At 40.5% G+C, this 22,210-nt stretch overlaps 1 protein-coding gene across 1 annotated transcript in view; it reads left to right on the top strand.

Moving 5' to 3' along the window:
* OSBP2 (oxysterol binding protein 2) overlaps positions 1-20,736 on the top strand; it is a 313,014-nt gene extending 292,278 nt beyond the window's left edge. Inside the window, exons 12-14 of the mRNA XM_073558063.1 lie at positions 3,252-3,436; positions 6,327-6,547; positions 8,107-20,736. Coding sequence (XP_073414164.1) covers positions 3,252-3,436; positions 6,327-6,547; positions 8,107-8,249 — 549 coding nt within the window. The 3' untranslated portion in view covers positions 8,250-20,736. The remainder of the gene's footprint in view (positions 1-3,251; positions 3,437-6,326; positions 6,548-8,106) is intronic.
* Positions 20,737-22,210: the final 1,474 nt, after the last annotated feature.

Below are 22,210 nucleotides of genomic sequence, written 5' to 3'. Positions count from 1 at the left end.
CTCATGCCTGAAGGTAGGCTGATCACTTCTGCCCCTTCCCAAGAGCCTACATACACATTTTACTAACATCAGATGGACCCACCAATCTCGATGGATTCTCCTAATAGTCTAATATATATTGGGGGGGGCTGCAAAATCTCTAAAGGCAGGTGTGGTTGGGGAAGTTAAGGATCCAGCATGTCTGATCTTCTTGTTTTCTAAGAGACAAGCCAGTGTCAGTGATGTCTCATCTCATAGAGCACACAGGAGCATGAGCATTAGAGCTCTGGCCAAACGATCAGCCGAACCATTGTTCATCTGACCGCTATCTAAAGCTTTTGGGAGCTTTACAACTGAGACCCCTTTAATCCAAACTACTGGAGAGGCTATAACATATCAAAATATTAGTTCCATTTTAAGATAATCTGTCCTAAAACATTTTCACTGGGAAACTAATAAAGCAATAGGCGAACCAGAGATGAATCCTAAATACATACTGTACGTCTAGACAATAAAGAAATGGCAGTGTTATAAAGATAGGACCGGCAATTCTTTCTTCTAGCTGAATGCCAGTGTAATGTGAACATTTTCCAGTTTTAGTTTGCTGTACTTTATAAATCAGCAGTGCATTTTATTAATATAGAAATGAAATCATGGAGTGCAGCGGAAGCATCCACTGCTCTGCCCCTTCCCCACGCGGTGGGCACAATGCGCCCACGCTGAGCGCTGCTTCCTGGATAAAAGAAGGTACATATACTTCTCAGCAGTCTCCTTTCTTGCTGAGCATGGAAAGTTAATGTTTTGTACCAGCGAGCTTTCTCCTGTAGCCACAGGTGGGCTGCGATTTAACACATTTATTCCTTGAGGAGATCATAAAGAAATCTGTTCTGGGACGTAATTTACAGATTTCTGAACATTGAGTGCATGTCACAAAGAATATTGACAGTAGCGTCTGCTGCTCATAAAATGCTGACTTGGGCGCATCACAGATTTATTCCTATTGTGACATTTGCAGCATATTGGCTTTTTGGTATCCTTTGTGGCTTCAAAATCGTACATGCAGTATGATCTGTAGACAGCTCGGTATAAGGAAGAACAAGATGAGCAGAATGATATATAGATTTGTTGGGAAAAAAAATCAGTATAACCTGTATTTTATTCATTGACATTCCAACTGACTGTATGTATGAGTCCAGTGGGCGGTCCTACTGGTGATTGACAGCTATCTGCATGCACAGTCATAAAGGGAAGACTGTCAATCACTGAATAGGCCTTCCTACTAGATTCATGCATACTAACACCAGGGATTTTAATGATAAAAACCTACGTTTTACTGAAACTTTCACACAAAAAATGAATATGAATCTGATCAGCTCTCCCTACTTTATAACATCCTGACTGCAGATCAGATATTATTTTCAACATGAGAGACTCCCTTTAATAGAGCAATTTTGGGCTTTATGTGCCTCTTCAGTATATGAAGGCTCTCCGTCTTGTTTTGTGAGCTTAAGCTGATCTTACAAGTTCGCTGAACTCACTCATGTCCTACTGTAGATGGGTGCAGCATCATGGAAAAGAAAGCTAGCATGTTGGATTTCAACATGTGTCACCGAAGATACCTCATCTCATAAAAATAAATATGTCCACTCAGCCCAGCTCTGCGTGATGGGACACGGTAATTGTGATAGGGGTGTGTTTTAGACAAAGGTCTCCTATCTATCAGACATTTCTGGCATTTCCATAGGACATGCCATAAATATTTGAGATGGAAATAATCTTTTTAATACCATCTTTAATCTATTTTGACCAGCCTAAACCTAAAAGTAGTTGCTAATTAATTTAATATTCATGTATTTTGATTTTATTTTATTGATCAAGAGCCTTGATAATTGAGGCATTTAGTAATGTTTGTGTAAGTTAAGAACAATAAATGGCACACAGTTGGTGTAGGTGTTATAGATTTGTATTGGATCAGGTGCTTCATCTCACACCTCTGTGTAAGGTGCCTGAGAGAGGTAGTCGTGGGCGAGCTGTTGCTCCTGCTCGCTCTGGCACCCTATAGACAAAACATATCCCCATGCCGGTGTGCTGCTGTGTGTGAGGTGCATCACACTTACCTTTGGCCCACAGGCCTCCATTGTTTCCAGGCTTTTTTCTTCTGGAACCCCCAAATGCAAACAATTCAATGAACACGGAATTCATAAAAACAGTCAAACTTTTACTTGACAACTGACAGTCTTTACAAACAGGCATAAAGGAGAACGAGAAGGTACCGGAGTCAATTTCAACCCTAGTTCTCGGTAAGGGTGAAATATTCTTCTTGCTATCTTCCCTAGATATCCTTCTTCACCACTAGCAGTGCACCCAGATTGCATCACCTCCCGCCTCTTAGAGTTAGAGTCCATCTTCCCCTGTAACTTCACAGGCATAAACGTCACAGGAGACATGGGGCTGGGGCATAAACATCATGGGAGAGATAAGTCTGCAGCATATACATCACGGGGGACATGGGACTGTGGCATAGACATTACAGGAGACACTTTGGGACTGCGGTCTTCATCTGTTGAACAGGAACACATCGCGAGTTAACTCTGCCCACAAAGTATGTCCGGATGGTGACACTGGCCAGCGTCTCAACGTAATCTTTCATTGCACGTGCCACAGCGTCCCGTAGTGAACGCTGTATGCTCTCAGAGTAAGAAGAAATGAAAAGGCAGGCAACTGATCACTGATGTGATAAACCACAGTTAATTTATGTTTTAAGAGGGGGCAATCACTTTTTCACACAGGGCCCTGTAGGTTTGGATTTCTTTTCCCCTTAATAATAAAGACCTTAATTTAAATACTGCATTTAGTGATTACTTGTCTCATCTTTGTCTAATATTTAAATTTGTTTGGTGATCTGAAACTTTTAAGTGTGACAAACATGCAAAAGAATTTGAAATCAGGAAAGGAGCAAACATTTTTTCACACAGTTGTATATGGCAAAATGAATGGTGTCACTCAAAACTACAATTCATCTCTCAAAAAACAAGCTCTTATACTGAGTCTATGTTGATATCGCAAAGGAAGGCAAAAATGAAAGTTAAAAAAAATTGGCCCGTTCGTAAGGGGTCAAATATTGACTTGAAAGAGTGTGTCTGGATTCATTTTCTTTTGTATTTAATAATTATGAAGAATGTCAGTCATTTTTGTAGGATTTGCCATTCCCTGCAGCTTGCAATCATCAACCTCTAATACCTAATTTGTTGGCTCTCCAATATGTCCTATAGGTTACTGGAGTTGTGATAGATGCGAATGGAAAAGCACATTATGTCCTATCTGGGACATGGGATGAGAAGATGGAATGTGCAAAGATTGTGCAGAGTAGCCAAGGCAATGGCAGCACTGAAGGGAAGCAGAAGACTGTATACCAGACGCTCCCACCAAAACTGCTCTGGAAGAAATACCCTCTACCGTAAGTCTCAACAACAGATGGTATGAAGGTTTAAGAAGTATGTTTATGCAACTTGCTTACACAGCTCCATCAATTACATAGCACTTTACAGACAGAACAGGTAGGTAGTTAGCAATTACCTGCCTGGTAGTTTTTTGGCTCATAGAAAAATAATAAATTAGTCCTGGACAACCCTTTTAAGAAAGGAAAGCATAAGCACTGCCCTGTCCTGAAGTGGGAGTGTGGGTTTCAGGAACATTGTTTTTGCACCAGATACATAAAGCTCCATCTAATATATAAAGCTTAATGTGGGTGTGTATGTATGTGTGTATGTATGTATGTATGTGTGTATGTCCGGGATTGGCATCCGCACCGTCGCAGCTACAGCCACAAAATTTGGCACAGTCGCACGTCTGGACCCCGAGAGCGTCATAGGCTATGTTGTGAGGTGAAATTTTAACCCCGCGTGCTCCAATTCACCAATTTTGCCCCTATCTACATAATGGGGAAAAAGTGAAAGGAAAAGTGTTGGAGGCAAATTGACAGCTGCCAGATGTGAACAAGGGGGACTTAAAGAATGAGAGCGATGGCGCCAAACAGTATATACCGTACAGTTGCTAAGGTGGGGCCCTGACATGGGATACTCACCACTCACGGGGATATGAACACACACACAAAATGCGCCACACACTACCACGTGCTTCAACACATATACCATCCTCAGCACACATTTCACCACACATACACCAACCTCGCCACATAAAAGTCAAAACACAAAAGTCGCCACTCAAAACTCGCCACGCTGTCCCAGAGCTGTTTAAAAGATGAAAAATGAGCTGTGATTGGTTGCTATCAGCAACAGTTTTCTTTGTAGACAGTTGTGGTAACTGAGGCCTATTATTCTTATCATTTCTATGGTGTTATCGTCCTTCTGTAAAGCTGGAAATAACACAATTTATTACCGTGCCAACACAGACTACCCTCTGACACAGACTGCAGGGGGAGCCCAGTATCACACAGGATAGGACTAGATACAGGCTCAGCAGTCAGTATCACACAGGATAGGATTAGATACACAGCTCAGCAGTCAGTATCACACAGGAGATGATTAGACACATGGCTCAGCAGTCAGTATCACACAGGATAGGATTAGATACACAGATCAGCACACAGTATCACACAGATTAGTATTAGATACACGGCTCAGCAGGCAGTATCACACAGGATAGGATTAGATACACAGCTCAGCATTCAGTATCACACAGGATAGGATTAGATACACAGCTCAGCAGACAGTATCACACAGTATAGGATTAGATACGCAGCTCAGCACACAGTATCACACAGGATAGGAATAGATACACGGCTCAGCAGACAGTATCACACAGTATAGGATTAGATACGCAGCTCAGCACACAGTATCACACAGATTAGTATTAGATACACGGCTCAGCAAGCAGTATCACACAGAATAGGATTAGCTACACGGCTCAGCAGTCAGTATCACAGGATAGGATTAGATACACGGCTCAGCAGTCAGTATCGCACAGAATAGGATTAGCTACACGGCTCAGCAGTCAGTATCACACAGGATAGGATTAGATGCACGGTTTTTATGTGCAATATAATCATTATAATTTGTTATAACTAACCACAGTTGGTTACTATGCCCAGGCAACGCCGGACTCTTCAGCTAGTACATACATAAAGCTGTTTTCTTCAGTTATTTTATTTGCCCTAGTAGAAAGATGCAATATTGATTTCTGCGCCTTTGGGTGAGATCAGTATTTCGCTACTTCTACAGATGAATTGACCGACCTGCATGCAGAGAGATTTCATTAACCTTTGATGCCAGGAAAGGTTCTTTTCCACATTGGCAATAAACATTGATGGTAATTGCACAGCAATTTACATTTGCAAAAGAAGTCACATCTGAGCGACAGTAAAGGTCGCTTGTCAAAAGAGTAAAATACACGCCTGTGCTAAAGTCAGGTTTTTTGTCTTGAGGCATTCACCAAACGTATAGCTTAGGCTAGGTTCACATTGTGTTAGGGGCCATGCGTTGAACACATCCGTTACATAGCGGCACTAACGCTATGTAACGGGTGTGTGAACGCACCCATTGGCTGCAATTATAGTAACACATCCTAGCGCATGCCGATGATGCGTTACTTTATGATGCACCCTCGAACGCGGTCTGCAGCGTTTTTGGGTGCATCAGGTCTAGCGCACAGTGAACGGACGAGTTCGCTGTGCATAGACCTGTATGGCTAACGCATGGTAGCAAAATGCTACCATGCGTTAGCGCATACTGTTAGCGCTAGGGCACAAAAGATGTCAAGAATGACATCAGCGTTAGCACATCTGTTTAGTGGATCCATTAAACGGATGCCCCTAACGCAATGTGGCCAAGGCCTTAGAGTTCTGCAACTATATGCTGTATGGCCGTACAAGTCGCCAAGAACAATCACACTTGTTTTTTAACTGTATAACTACAACTCAAATGTATGCCAAAAGGACACGTTCTGCCATATGACAGAGTCACGGGAAGCGGGTGCTAATGTATGGCAAATGTGTGAGCATAGCCATACATGTACAATACGTCGGTACCATTTCATTTAGGTAAAGCCAAGATTGTAAAGAAATCTAACTTTATTGGGTCAAGCAATCAAATTGAAAAGATAGAGTATTTTTAAGCAAGTAACAAATCACTTGATTTACTAAATTATCAAAAAGTCAAGATTTTTCATTTATATGCAATTCATTCAATCTAGCATCAATGGGATCTGGTGAATGCCACATGGTAAATCGACTGCATTAATTGCTATTTTAGAAGAAAATCCAAACATCAAGTTCTGGAGTTCTTCTCACATTAATAATAATAATAATCCAACTAATTTTTTTTTAACAGTGACAATGCAGAAAATATGTATTTCTTCTCTGAACTTGCCCTTACACTAAATGAACTTGATGACAGCACTGCTCCCACGGATAGTCGGCATCGGCCGGACCAGCGATTAATGGAGAACGGCAAGTGGGATGAGGCCAATGGGGAGAAGCAGCGGCTGGAGGAAAAACAGAGAGCTGTTCGGAGGAGGAGAGAGGCACAGGCGGTGGAGGCTTTAGAAGAAGGTATATGGGTCCTGTCTGTTTTATATGAATAATTGTATTTTATTAAGTGCTTTTTAAAGGGGGTCCGTTAGGTCAGACTGACAGTGTCAGCTAAGCACATACCTTGTAGGAGATAGAGCCCTTGTATACATTGCACCTTTCGTGTTTAATTGAACATGCTAATCAGGTTACGTGGTGCACCCTGATGTGGCCAGGAAAAGGGGGAAGCGAACATCAATGAATAAAAGCCACTTTATTTTCTTCTTGGTTAAAATAATACGCAAGCCACATAAAAAGACAGGAGAAAGTACTCACTGAGTTACGTGTTTCAGACTCTTCTGTATTCTAAGATTAAGGGCTGAAGCCTGAAACACGTAACCCAGTGTATGATTTCTTTTATGTATTTATGTGGCTCGTGTATTATTTTATCAAAGGATAAAATAAAATGGCCTTTATCCTTTGATGCTGGCTTCCCCAATGGTTGGATTTCAATATGGACTGGTGCAGTGTATGCAGAATGGGGGCATTGAGTAGAGCACTAAAGGTTCAATTTTTATAGGGACTTTATGTCCTACAAAGCTTTAAGCTCAATTCATTATTGCCTTTGCGCCTACTTTTGTTGAGCTTTTACTGGTTTGCCCTTTTTTGTTTTTGTTCATGCATTATTCATCTTTCCATTTGTGTCATTTTTAAAGTACCGTAACTTTTTTTTATGTGTTTGTTTTGTTTTCCATTGATTAGTTCATTGGCAAGAGTTTAGTTTGCAAATTTTCTTCGGTACTTCCCCGGAGTGATCTCAGGTTTGCCTAAAAATTTGGTGTGAATTCTGCAAGATTTTAGCAGAACATGTGGCCTTTTGTTTGTCACATAACAGGTTAAAGATGAAAAGAAAGAGCATTTTTGTTATTTTGCTCAGTATTCATGAGCTGCCTGCGCCATTTTAAGAATTTGTTTATACTGTCAGTTTAGGCTGATGGACTTCTATAAAATAGTATTTTCAGGTTTGGAAGTTATTCTCTATCAATGAGAACTTTAAAGAGCCCCATATGAATGTAGTGGTGGCCGATCATGCTCACTGACACTCCATTCATAGAACCGCATTCAGTTCGTCTTCAGCCCCAATGAATGCAGCAGACGTGCGCATGAAAAAACTCTGCTCCATTTACGCTGAGCACTTCAAAGCCATGGGGACGGTGGGGGACCCAGCAATCTGACCACCAACCATCAGAAAATTTCACCTATCCATTGGATAAGAGCGAACATCCAAACTTGAGAATATTCCTTAAAGAGAACAACCGTTAAACCAGGTTGGATAGTAATATAAACTGTATGGACCTCCGTAACTCTTTTCAGAGCCCGAGGTAGTAATATAAACTGTATGGACCCCCCAATAACTCTTGTCAGAGGGTGGAATAAAAGAAAGCCCTGCCACCAATGTCTTTGAATGGTTTCTGACCAAGAATGAGATGGGTCACTGCTTTAATGTGAAGGAACAATATTTTCATATGTATCAGCATGCAGCACTTCTTTTTATAACATTTATTCTCGTTCTCTTCCATCCACGTACGTGTCCTTTGCAGGTAACTACTATGAAGGGTATCGGCCACTGTGGTTTGAGAGGAAGGTCGATCCATACACCAACGAGCTCATGTGTATTTATAAAGGAGGATACTGGGAGAGCAAAGAAAAACAAGACTGGTCGAAATGTCCTGATATTTTCTGACAGCGCCTGAGACAACAAAATCTCACCGATCTCGCCGGCCTCAATGAGGGGCTGCACACAACAGGCTAAGACTCTATCGCTCAGGAACAGGCGGCAAAGGCCGACTTTCAATGTGAAAAAAAGCAGAAACACAAACCAAAACACATGCCAAAATAACCACATCTGAGCGGGAAATTCGAGGGGGGACAGGGATCTGACGCTTATTTTTTAAAGCATTGGAATTTCTTTTTTTATCAACTAATAGTTGGGAAATAAGAATATTTATTTTGATGTTTATTTTAACATTTACTATATATACACATACATACATATATGTAGAAATATATATAATTGGGCTTTATTCGGTAACTGTTTTTCTCTAGTTCTGAAGTCAATCTTTCACAAGTACAATCTTAAACTTTGAGAAAAGCTTAGAAAATGAAGGTACTCTTAGCTATATACGGTAATTTATTTCTGTACATTAGTTGCATATGTATATTCTTGTTAAATAATGCGCTTTTAATTATGGGCAGCGTGGAAATCAATAATTCTGATGATGGTGGCCATTTGTACATTTCTTGAAAAGTTTGTACACTAAATCATGGGTCCGGTATTCAGTTACAATTAAGATCACTGTGCAATATCTTTATTTTTTAATTGACTTTTATTGATACTTTTCCAAAGATCATGGCCCCTCTTTTACTAGGCAATTGTATTCATGTTCAAGTAGATCAGGATGAAATGGTAGCCCAAAGGGCAGCGCTGCTTTGTAAGCCTGGGCTATTAATGACTGATTATTAAACTGCTTCATTATATGGTTCCATTGTATGACAAGACAATGTTGCAACTGATTTACTTATTCTTCATGGTAGTAAGGATATAATGTTGTATAAGCCTCATGCACAGTGTCTTAGAACGGATCCGTGTTGGACTAATCCGTAGTATGTTGCCCATAGAAGGGATATAATGAATCTATAAGAAATATAAAACACAGCATTTCCCAACACACGCCATTAGTCTTTTAGGATGGATACAAGGCCTCCATACAGCAGCACGCAGACTGCCTACAGTTCTGTAATAGTGACTGTGTTATTTCACAATGGGTCCCTACATGGCTTTGACAGGTGCATAAGCCCTTAGTCCAGTCTTAGTTGCAAAATCTATAGCACAAATGGCAAAAAAAAGTTGGGTGGGAGGATGCAATGACGTGGAAACCTCTTATAGCCATATTTTATTCACAATAGAACACAGATCAGAGGCTAAAGGTCAGACATTTCATTTCATTTGAAAAAATTATGGAAATGTGTTGCTCCCATCAATTAGATAAAGTTCGGCCCACGCCCCGTCTACCACTGTGTATCATCCCTTCTTTTTACATAAGTCTGTAACCATCTGGGAAGTGAGGAGACCAATTGCTGGAGTTTTGTGTGAGGAATGTTAGATTCTAGCTGCTCCACAGACCGGGGTCCTTGTAAAATAAAATTTTATTTCATAATGCACCAGTTCATCATCCAAACTCGTCTTCTGTGGAGTCAAGCTGTTGTGATGGATGTAGTATGTGGTTTAGCATTGTTTTGCTGAAGGCCTTCTCTGAAATAGACATTGTCTAGATAGGAGCATGTGTTTTTCTAAAACCTCTATATAAGGCCTCATTCACACGTCCGTGTTTTAAACATCAGTGTTTGGTCCATGTGTCCATTCTTACCATCAGTGTTTTTCAAGGATGGATAAGTATATAAATAAATGACAAAGCTTCTTTATCCTTTGCCATTTGTGGGCTTTACGTGATTTTCATGGACCCATAGATTTGTATTGGCCCTTTCCACCCATGATACTAGAAAAAATGGACATATCTCCAGGAGTTTTGGACGGACACAGTCTGAGAAAAGATACGGACATGTGACTAGCACCATAAATTATAATGGGTACTTGTATCCATGAAAAGAATGGATATATCACATACACACAAGGTCAAATTGTTGGTACCCCTTGTTAAATGACAGAAAAACCCACAATGGTGACAGAAATAACTTTAATCTGACAAAAGTAATAACAAAAAATCTATGAAAATGAACAAATGAAAGTCAGACTTTGCTTTCCAACCATGCTTCCACAGAATTTAAAAAAAATAAAACTCATGAAATAGGCCTGGACAGAAATGCTGGTACCCCTGAAAATAATTTGACAAAAGGGACATGTTAAACCAAGGAGAGTCCACTAATTAGCATCACAGGTGTCTACAATCTTGGAATCAGTGAGTGGGCCTGTATAGAAGGCTATAGATACTCACTGTGCTGTTTGGTGACATGATGTGTATCACCAGTGTTTTTTTTGCGCCGGTACAGCGCACCAGAAAATCTGAGGGTGCTGCCACCCACCTTAAAATAAAAAATCATTCATTCTTACCCTCTGTCGCTCTGTCACCGCTGCCGTCCTCCAGTCCCTGCTTCTTCCTGCTTGTACCTGGCTATGACCGGCGCAGCAGCAATGTCGTCATCACTGCTGCGCCTGTCACATGATGCCGGTGAAAGCAGGAAGAAGCAGGGACTGGCAGTGGTGGCGGTGACTAAGGTAATGAATACTCTTATGGTGGGCAATGGGCATAATATAGCTTTATAAATTCAGAGTACACAAGATATCCTGATCCATTATGTCATTGACGTGTCACCACCTGCTTCGTAGTAAACATCAGTTATGATGGCACAATTTCCAGTTTAAACCCTCCCAGCCCATTACCACACTGGCACCAAGTGCAGGAGTAAATAATGGGATCAGGTGGGGCAGCAGGTCAGGATGGAGAGGAACGCTTTTGGAATCTGACTTCTGAAAATGACGACACATCCAAAAAAAGCAGCCATACTGCTCTGATTGATCCCAAAATAGAATTTACATCGTAGATAGAATGAGAATGACAATGGCGTTGTTACCAGATGGCAAACCTGACCTTTGCTTTGTTTAATGGTGTGCTATAGTGAGACAGCCATCCCTATCCCAGTATAAGAATTATTATGACATAAAGATACGGGACACAAGGGTTTCCTCTGGTTACTCCGATCACACACCAAAGACCTGCTGAAGGGAATTTAGAGTGTGAGCCCCAATGGGGACAGAGATGATGATGTCTGAAAAGCGCTGTGGTATTAATGGCGCTAAATAAGTGAGCTGAATCAATTAATAAAGCTTTCCCCTCCCATAATGATGGAATTTGTCAGCTGTGACCAAGAGGTGGCCATGCACATAGCAATTTTCCACAGAACGTCGTGGCTGATGAAAATTTGGTTGAAATTTGGCGTTTCTTATAGAATACAGCCTAGGTAAATGGTTAAGGAATCCGAAAACCATATTTTGCAAGTGAAAAAAAACGTTCATACAGTATTAGTCATTTTTTATTTTTCTTTTGCAATCTGAATTACATAGTTTTTGATTGAAATTAGCGTACAGACTACAGTACTGAATAAAGAGAAATTAATCAGAAATGCGTACCGGCAAATATTTTTTTTTACAAAAAAAACCCTGTGTATCACTCTCAACATGGACCAGAGAAAGCGAAGGAAAGAGCTGTCTCAGGAGATTAGAAAGAAAATTATAGACAAACATGTTAAAGGTAAAAGTTATAAGACCATCTCCAAGCAGATTGATATTCCTGTGACTACAGTTGCACATATTATTCGGAAATTTGAGATCCATGGGACTGTAGCCAACCTCCGTGGACGTAGCCGCAGGAGGAAGATTGATGACAAATCAAAGAGACGGGTAATACGAATGGTAACAAAAGAGCTCTGAAAAACTTCTAAACAGATTAAAGGTGAACTTCAAGCTCAAGGAACATCAATGTCAGATCGCACCATCCGTCGTTGTATGAGCCAAAGTGGTCTACATGTTGACAAGCCACAAAGCTTCTGGGAGAATGACCTTTGGACAGATGAAACAAAAATGAAACTTTTTGGCAGGGCACATCAGCTCTATGCTCACAGACAGAAAAATGAAGCATATCAAGAAAAGAACACTGTCCCTACTGTGAAACATAGAGGAGGTTCTTATGTTCTAGGGCTGCTTTGCTGCATCTGGCACAGGGTGTCTAGAATCTGTGCAGGGTACAATGAAATCTCAAGACTATCAAGGGATTCTAGAGAGAAATGTGCTGCCCAGTGTCAGAAAGCTTGGTCTCAGTCACAGTTTATGGGTCTTGCAACAGGATAATGACCCAAAACACTCAAGAATAGCTAAGAGGAAAACATTGGACTATTCTGAAGTGTCCCTAACCTAAATCCTATTGAGCATCTTTGGAAAGAGCTGAAACATGCCGTCTGTAAAAGACAACCTTCAAACATGAGACAACTGGAGCAGTTTACTCTTGAGGAAAGGGCCAAAATACCTGTGGAGAGGTGCAGAAATCTCATTGACAGTTACCGGAATCGTTTGATTGCAGTGATTGCCTCAAAATAATATATATAATAATAAATTTTATTTCTATATCGCCAACATATTCCGCAGCACTTTACATTTCGGAGGGGATTTGTACAGACAATAGACATTACAGCATAACAATAATCACATAGATTATAACAAATACCAAGAGGAATGAGGGCCCTGCTCGCAAGCTTACAATCTATGAGGAAAAAAAAGGGAGACATGAAAGGTGGGTGGTAACAGTTGCCCTGACTGTATGGACCAGCCATAATGTTAAGTGTGTATCAGTACAGACACAGAGGGCTAATGGATGCATAAAGCATGTGGGAACATGATGCGGGGAACCTGGTTATGGTAAAACTTTTGGCTGTGCCACACAGGGGTAGATTAGGTTAATATGTTGAGGCGATAGGCCAGTCTGAATAAATGCGTTTTCAGGGCACGCTTAAAATTGTGGGGATTGGGGACTAATCGTATTGACCTGGGAAGTGCATTCAAAAGAATTGGCGCAGCACGTGTAAAGTCTTGGAGACGGGAGTGGGAGGTTCTGATTATTGAGGATGCTAACCTCAGGTCATCAGCAGAGCGGAGGGCGCGAGTAGGGTGGTATACTGAAACAAGGGAGGAGATGTAGGGTGGTGCTGAGCCATGGAGGGCTTTGTGGGTGAGGGTAATAAGTTTATAAGTTTATACGAATTCTGGAGTGGATGGGTAGCCAGTGTAATGACTGGAACAAGGTAGAGGCATTGGTGTAACGATTGGTGAGGAATATGATCCTGGCTGCAGCATTCAAGATAGATTGGAGAGGGGAGAGTTTGGTAAGAGGTAGACCGATTAGAAGAGAGTTACAATAGTCGAGACTAAGAGAAACAGTAAGAGTTTTTGCAGACTCAAAAGTAAGAAAAGGTCGAATTCTAGAAATGTTTTAGAGGTGCAGATGACAAGAGCGAGCCAGTGATCGAATGTGGGGGGGCAAAGGAAAGCTCGGAATCAAGTTTGACCCCAAGACAGCGGGCATGTTGCTGGGGAGTAATAGTGGAGCCACACACAGAAATGGCAATGTCGGGTATAGGTACATTAGTAGAGGGAGGAAACACAAGGAGTTCAGTCTTTGACAGGTTCAGTTTCAGACATAGTGAGGACATGATGTTAGACACAGCGTTTAGACAATCGCCGGTGTTTTCTAGAAAGGCTGACGTGATGTCAGGAGAAGAAGCGTATAATTGGGTGTCATCAGCATAGAGATGGTACTGAAAACCAAATCTACTGATTGTTTGACCAATAGGGGCAGTGTACAAGGAGAAGAGGAGGGGGCCTAGGACTGATCCTTGAGGAACCCCAACAGTAAGGGGAAGGTGAGAGGAGGAGGAACCGGCAAAAGATACAGTAAAGGAGCGGTCAGAGAGATAGGAGGAGAACCAGGAGAGAACGGTGTCCTTGAGGCCAATGGAACGGTGCATAGTGAGGAGGAGCTGATGATCCACAATGTCGAATGCTGCAGAGAGATCCAAGAGAATTAGCATGGAGTAATGACCATTAGATTTAGCTGTTAGTAGATCATTAGAGACTTTAGTGAGGGCAGTTTCAGTAGAGTGTGAGGAGCGGAAGCCGGATTGGAGAGGGTCGAGAAGAGAGTTATCAGAGAGATAGCGGATAAGACGGGAGTGGACCAGGTGTTCGAGGAGTTTAACCTCAAAAGGTTGTGCAACAAAATATTAAGTTAAGGGAACAAAACTGTGTAGCAGGGCCCCTCAAATAGCTCTTCTGTCTATTCTACCTTCTTCAATAGGGACTCAGAAGAGAGATATTCTTCGGTTTTGTCTAACAGCAGCACGAATGGTAATCCCGCGGTTTTGGAAACTTAGAAACCCCCCTGACATATTAGACTGGTATAAGGAAATGGTCAATATGTGTAGAATTGAGTAGCTGTCTGCAGACTGCAATGGTACAAACGATAAATTTAGAAGGATTTGGAGTGGATGGATTTTGTTTCAGGACTCACCTGATTCCCATGATTTGTTCCGCTGAATGTTTCAGTTACATAGGAATTTGCACATTAATATATACATGATTTTAAGGACCGCTTTATCCATAACTTTTTTTTTTTCCGTTTTCCCCCTCTTCCCTTGTCTTTCTTTCCCGCTTTTTTTACCGTATGTCTGTCCTCTGCATAATATAGAGGATACTTCCTCTCTTGAATACCTTGTTGGTGTTCGCCATATGGCTACTGTTATTGTCTACCATGGTATGTTTGATTTACTGATAGATGGTTGTATTATCATTTTTGAATACTAGATATTTTCTATGATTCTATATATTATCTGTTTACATATAATATATTCTTTGTTTGTAAAATGCTCAAAAAAATAGATTGAACATAAGTTAAGGGAACCATCATTTCTGTCCAGGCCTATTTCATCAGTTTTATTTTTTTTTAAATTCTGTGGAAGCATGGTTGAAAAGCAATGTCTGACTTCCATTTGTTCATTTTCATAGATTTTTTATTTATTATTACTTTTGTCAGATTCAAGTTATTTCTGTCACCATTGTGGGTTTTTCTGTCATTAAATGAAAACCAACAATTTTGACCACGTGTGTAAGTGCAACATCGACGTTTGAATGATGCTCAATACTCCGCATTGATTGTGCCTTTCAACATGTATTGCTGCTATCAATTTCTAATTGAGTTGATATTTTCAGATGAAATGGAAAATGTCTAATGTTCACCTTCTGATCTGTGTTCTTTGCTGTGAAGAACATATAGCTATTAGAGATTTCCAAATATTGCGTTCTTCACATTTTACGTAGCCCCCCATCTTTTTTTGGAAATGGTGTTGTATGCTGTTTATGTCCAGAACATAAGTGAAGTTTGTTTCTTTGTTGCCTGGAGGGTGCTATTATAAGTAATTTGACGGGCACTTAAGCTATAGCATATCTGTGCTCTTACACATTACTTGCGTATCTAATCATACTTAATGAGATTGATACAAAATAAAGTTGTTTTTTATAAGGCAATGAGGCATGTTTCATAGTAGACCAGGTGGACCTATGACTTGGTAGCGTGGTTTTGCACTTTTGGTTAAATGATCACCAATTCAGGATATACTAAACTATTAGTTCAGACCCATCCAAATTTGCCAACATACTTTTAATAAATGTAACTATGTAAAAACTGACGTAAAAGGAGTTTTTCAACCCAAAAACTCATATTAAACTACACTTAAATTCATTTAGCCCTTATAAAACTCAAAGATATAGTACAGAGTTCGCTAATTTTGTTTTATATAAAAATGTTTTTATTACATATATAAATGAAGGGCTCTTGGTGTTGATTTGAACACTGCCTCAGTTGAATCCCTAGACCTATAGGACTGTGTGTCCACACTGACACGGCAGCAGCTGAGAGCACACGGTGTCAATACGGGCTCGCGCTCATCCTCCTCTCCTGTCTGCATCGGCTGCCCGGTACTGTGTGATCATGTGTGCAGCAAGCAGCCACTTCAGAAAAGAGGGGGGGATGAGAGAATACACACTAATACTATGTGCGGACACTTGTTGGGGTCCTACAGTGTCAGTGTGGATGAGCTGAGTTGGGGATTCACTTCAAGCACTACTCATAAGTGAGCGCTGTCAATCAACCAAATGGAAGGTGCGGAGGATTGTAATTGTAGGGGTGGAACGGTGCACTGAGCTCTTGCCCCACCAAGAGTGTACCGAGGATCCCTCATTCACATGCTGATGAAATATTTTTGTATATGAAATGAAATGAGTGAAATCTGTACTAAAGGTATGATTCTCGTTGGGGCCAACTTACCTATATGAATGTATAAGTTGTACAATCCAAGTATTAAGGGTGACAGATTATAATTATCGGGTAGTATAAAAAGTCTATTGGAAAATTTGATTTTGAAATTGGCATTGGTCCAATCTCACAACCCAAACGTACTTTTGTTGCAACCAAGACAGATTCACAAGAGACTGATGGCAGCTTTAATACCAAGCAGAACATTAAAGGGTATTCTGTTACAACATGGTCCTCATGGTTTTACAGCATCATAGTAATCACCAGTTAAACAAATTCTTCTCACAAATGGGCCTCAGCGTAAAGAAAAAGGAAAACAAAGTTAAAAAGCAGCTATCTCTGCCAGTAACTATTCGAGGAGGTGGTCCCGGTCTCTCAGTCATACAGAACTAGAATTACAAGGCAGCTCTAGCGCCATCTAGTCCATGCACATGTTAGTACATCTCGCTTCACTGCTTATGGATACCTCTTGAGGTGCCTTATAATGCTAATACCGCATGGCTGTCTACTTTATAACTTGATTTTTTTTGCTCTATATTCCATTTCAGAGGGTAACAACTTTGGAAAGTTATTACTATTATGGATAACACTTTGGCAGCAGTTGAAAGACCTTATATTCGATAATGGGTTCCCTTTGAATCTTATTACAATACACTGGAGGTGCTCATAATACTTACTTTTTATTAGAAACAACCAGAAAAATGAATTCCAGGTTAAATAAAATTTTCAAATTCCGTAATGCGCAATTAAAATTTAAAGTCCAATCATTTTTCACAACTCCATCTAGAAGCGGACCGGGCACGATTAGGCTTCAGTTTTTAAAAGAACGAGCCATTTTTATATAAGTATATAAAGAGAATAAATTTGCCCTTTTATACAGACATCACGGTCAGGTAGCTACCGTGACTAGTGACAGTAGCGCTTATGGTCAGTGTTAGTGTGTTAACTACTCCTGTTGTCACCTGTCTGGAATTCATGGGACTGTAATCTACTCCACCTAGTATGCGGATTACTAGAGTAGCTTTAGACATTTCACTAGACGTATTCTTCCTACTACTATTGCAGCTGTATGTTTATATATATATACTAATGTAACCATGTGAGGATCAGTGAACATGTATATAAAATCAGGACTATGCCAGGGACCTCTTACGTATAGTTTATGCCACACTATATAGTGAAGCTCGATATGGCGGCCGATCGATAAACCTTCTCGATCGGTGGAAGTTTAATGGTCTGTTTACGCAGGCATATCGGAGTAAGTGATCTGTAATAGATCACTCAGTGCGCTTAAACTGCCATGGTTCTCGGCAGGGTGAGTCCTGTTTACACAGGATGACGCACTGCCAAGAACTAGGATCTTTTGCGCTGCTCAGAAGATCATTTCATCTGATGAACGGATCAGGAGATAGGCAGCCTGTTAACACAGCAAGATAGTCATGAAGCAAGCATTTTTAACAACACTCGTTCAACATTATTTTTCAGTGTAAATGCAGCTTTATTCTAGCGCAGAGGCATAACTGGCAGTACAGCCAGGAGCTGAAAGAAGGGGCAGAACTAACTACCGGGTGACTAGTGAATATTCCATAATGAGGGACTTCCATCAAACGGTACACCTTGAAAGTTGGTCATAGATGTAAAAAAAATAATAATTAACCACTTCCAATAATTCTATATAGAAATGATGACAATCTATTGCCCTGGGACAACTAGGTCATCTGCAACTAGAAATTAGGTTCCCACGGGTCAAATTTTACTTGTTGTTGCATTGTTTCCAAAGGAAATTAGAAATGCTAAAGGGATCTGGCAGGTGCTTTTTTCACGTTCCTATTGAGATAGATGTTGGCCAAGCAATTATTCATCTCACAGCTATGTGATGTCTGTGGCTAAGGGTGCTTCCCCATTGTGTTTTTTTAAACGATTTTTGGTCACATCGGGGCTTACGTCTGAAACTCCTGGATTTGGGCATATGCGCTGATGGTGCCATAGACTATAATGGTGTAGACAGAGTGAACGTGTGCTCTGACATGCATCATTTTCGGGCGTAGACATCTACTGGAGACTGAAACCCAGACACAGTCTACTACATCTGCGAGTCCGCCTCCAGTAGGTGTATACAACCGACAATGAGGCACGGCAGAGCGCATGTTCACTCTGTCGACACCATCATAGTCTATGAGCCCATTGTTTTGGGGGGGGGGGGTAGGTTTGGATTTAAGCCCTGGCGGGACCAAAAAATGTGAAAGCACCCTAATTCAAGGCACTGTTCACACTATCTCTTTCTGATGCTTTATGAATACAGCTGTACTACTGGTGGGCAGTAGTAGAACGCTGAAAGTTTGGGGCATAATGTGTCTCCGATTGCCTCCAATTTCATAAAATTTTTTTTACCTGTCAAGATTCTTACAAACATGACAAAAAAGGTAGTGTGCTCCTTTACATGGCCATTAGTAAGCTATTCTCCCCTATAGTCGCTTTATATAGGCTTTGTGGGCATGTGTGGATTGCACTCTTTTTTGTTAATGCACAGCAGAATGAAGCTCATAGAATGGAGAAAGCACTTTTATGTAAATTAAAATAATAATAATAATAATAAGGCAGCAGAAAACAGTATGTGATATCAGCCATAACAGAGTTGGTCTCTTAGGGTTAAGTTTTAAGAGAGTAACTGTTGTTTTCATTTTTTTTTTCCATAAAACAATATTACAAGGTAAGAATTTTTATAATTTCTTACTATAGAAATCTGCCTCTTTCTCCTCCCAGACTGATATTTCACTATCAATCGATGTGTAAATTTTAAGTTCAGTGAATATAGACCCCCATTACTGAGATAGGTGACGGCAGTTGCTGCTCATAAAAGTCAATGGAGAAGGAAGGAGGAAGAGGAGCTAGAGGCCGACACAGACATTCTGCTGCAAGTTCACCTGAAATGATAAATACATTTTAAAGAGGTTGTCTACTACTTTTACAGTGATGTCCTATCCTTTGATTTGAAAAGAAGGCGGATGTGCAGTACCAAGCCTCGGCTACTACAACAAGACGGAGCAACGCCGCATGTGAGTATCTCCGGCAGGCGTCCGACGACACTGATAACAGCTGATCGGCAGGGCTGCTGGGTGTCGGACACCGGCTGATCATACCTAAGGATACGTCATCAATGTAGAAGTACTGGACAACCTCTTTAAATATTTGCTTGAAGCCTTCACCACTACATCTGGTTGTGAATTTCAGACACATACCACTCTAAAAAAACATGCATGTACCCTCACATAATAGGACCCCAGGACTACAATATGTAAAAAATGCAATGAGCGTCATTAATTTGCACGTATTTTTAACTAATACTCCCAGTTTAAATGCCCATTGGTAAAATGTGATCAGACCAATCTAAGACTTTAGCTAGGACTGTTATACGGTAAGTTATCGTCTGTAGCTGACATGGTGGAAGGAACTAGATGGATTTTGTATAGGACAAGATTTTCCTATTTTTCACTTTCTCATTTAGCAGATATGTTTCTTACTGATCCTGGAAACGTGACTGTTATAGGGGAAGGGGCTAGTTTCAGGGTCTAATATGTATGTAATCTCTGAAGAGACTGAGGATTTCTTGGTGTTTATCTGGGATCTTGCTGTGATAATTTTATAGTGCCTGAAACCGCTGCCTTCAAACATCATGCAAAGCCTTTCAATCATAGCGCTGTCACAATAGTACCATTTTTGCAGGTAGTTTAAATACATGAAATAAAAGTTATTGGTGCAGCCAGATATTAATCAGTAGGCAGCTCCTGAATACTGTAGTCTCTTAATGCAATATAAGAAAGTTTTGAAGAATACAGGTAGAGGGAACGTGAGGGTACGAGACACCTCCAATTGTATCGCCTAAAAAACTACAGCTGTCATGGACTCCTGAAACAAGATGTGTAGATCTCAGGGTTACCCAGTAGAGTACAATATCTGATCCCATCACTGTGAAGTCTCAATGACAAGATGGGATGGAGGACTTGGGATCAGAATAAGGTAACCAAGGATGAATGACCATGAGCTGGTTATTGATGGACTGTGAATGAGATGACTGTACTGTCACAACCATGGTGGCTACACTGAAATGTGAATAAAGGAGAAAAGCTGTTCGGCTGTGTTTTCCTGCATACAGGTTCATACACTCCGGGAATGTTTCTCGTCCCTCTAACGTTGCCTGTGGAGATTGTGACATTTTGAAAGACTGTAATAAAAGCACAATGTGTTCTGTGGCTCAGAAACAACCACACAAACCCATGAATAAATTATACGATCAGATATTGTTGTCATATTTTGATCACAGTGTGAACTTAATGGGTGATACACTGAATCCTTTGTACCAGAACCCAATGGTAAACTTGGTCTGGGTCAACATAATGGAAGAGATTTATCAAATGATGATTGCAATTTTGTGACCCCCTCCCTAAAACTACATCAGATTTTTACACAAGTCCTAATAGTAGATAAAAACAAATACGGGTCAAAAATATTTGACTTTGTCATTTTGATAAATGATCACGTCTGAGTGGGAAAATTTGGGACCCTATAGGATTAGCAGGTAATTTGAAGGTGCAATTAGAGTTTGGCTTTTTCAATCAATAGAATGAGTGAGCTGTTTTACTAAAAAAAGTACTTGTACACAAGACCATTTTAATCGGATGAGTGATATCCATTGTTTTGACGTTGAGCACTCGTTCCCATGTTAATCTATGGGCATGGACGATTTGCCTCCAACAATCAGATGGCACGCATCCATTGAGGTCTATGGGTTAGCAAGGAGAAGTTGGAGAATCTTTTTTTTTTTTTTTTCCCTCTCCAACTCTGAAAAAAATCGAATCCCACTCTGTTCAAAGTTTGATTAGCATAGTCAGAGCAATTTTCTTGGATGGAGAGAAAACAGTTGTGTGACTAGTCGAACTGGAATCTATTGAAGTCTGATATTCACAACATGTGTTTATGAAGGTGCATCCTGGCATGAACAGAGGAGATTACTGAAGACCTCAAAAGAAGAGATGTTGAAGCTCTTCAAGCTGGAATAAACTTTCCACACCATGTCTAAAGAGTTTTGACTCCAGCAATGCACAGACAGATTGTAAAATGGAGTAAATTCAAGGCCTTCTCATGAGAGGCTTAGCAACAAAAATAACTCCAAAAGCAAGGACTACAATAGTCCGCTAGTTCACAAAGAAACTCAAGGTAACTCCTAAGCCACTCAAGTCCTGTTTCACATTCTGGCTTGTTCAGGTGACCTTTGGCAAAGTTTTATGGACGGATGAGATCAAAATAGAGCTTTTTGATTGAAATTTGAAGTGTTATGTTAGGAGAAAGAAAACATTGCAATACAGCATGAAAACCTCAATCCATCTGTGAAACTTATGATGATGGTAGTATCATGGATTGGGACTCTTTTGCTACATTTGCAGGACAATTTGCCATCAATGATAGATCAATTAATTCTGAATTATTTCAGCAAATTTAAAAGGAAAACATCAATGACACAAAGACAGTGACACAAAGAATTATTAAAGAGGAATAAAGTTAATGTTCTGGAATGGCCAAGACAAAGTGCTGACCATAGTCCTATAGAAATGTTGCTGATGGATCTAAAGTGAGGAATTCATACAGAAAACCATAACAACGTTGAAACTCACTTGCATGGAGGAATTGGATATAATTCCTCTAAGCCAATGTGCAGGACTAACCAACAAGTGCCAGAAATATTAAGAAGTACTTGCTGCACAAGGGGGTCACA

This window comes from Dendrobates tinctorius, unplaced genomic scaffold, assembly GCF_039654945.1.
Source record: "Dendrobates tinctorius isolate UK_male_01 unplaced genomic scaffold, ASM3965494v1 ptg000003l, whole genome shotgun sequence".
Taxonomy (NCBI): domain Eukaryota; kingdom Metazoa; phylum Chordata; class Amphibia; order Anura; family Dendrobatidae; genus Dendrobates; species Dendrobates tinctorius.
This window is presented reverse-complemented; position numbering and strand designations above follow the sequence as displayed.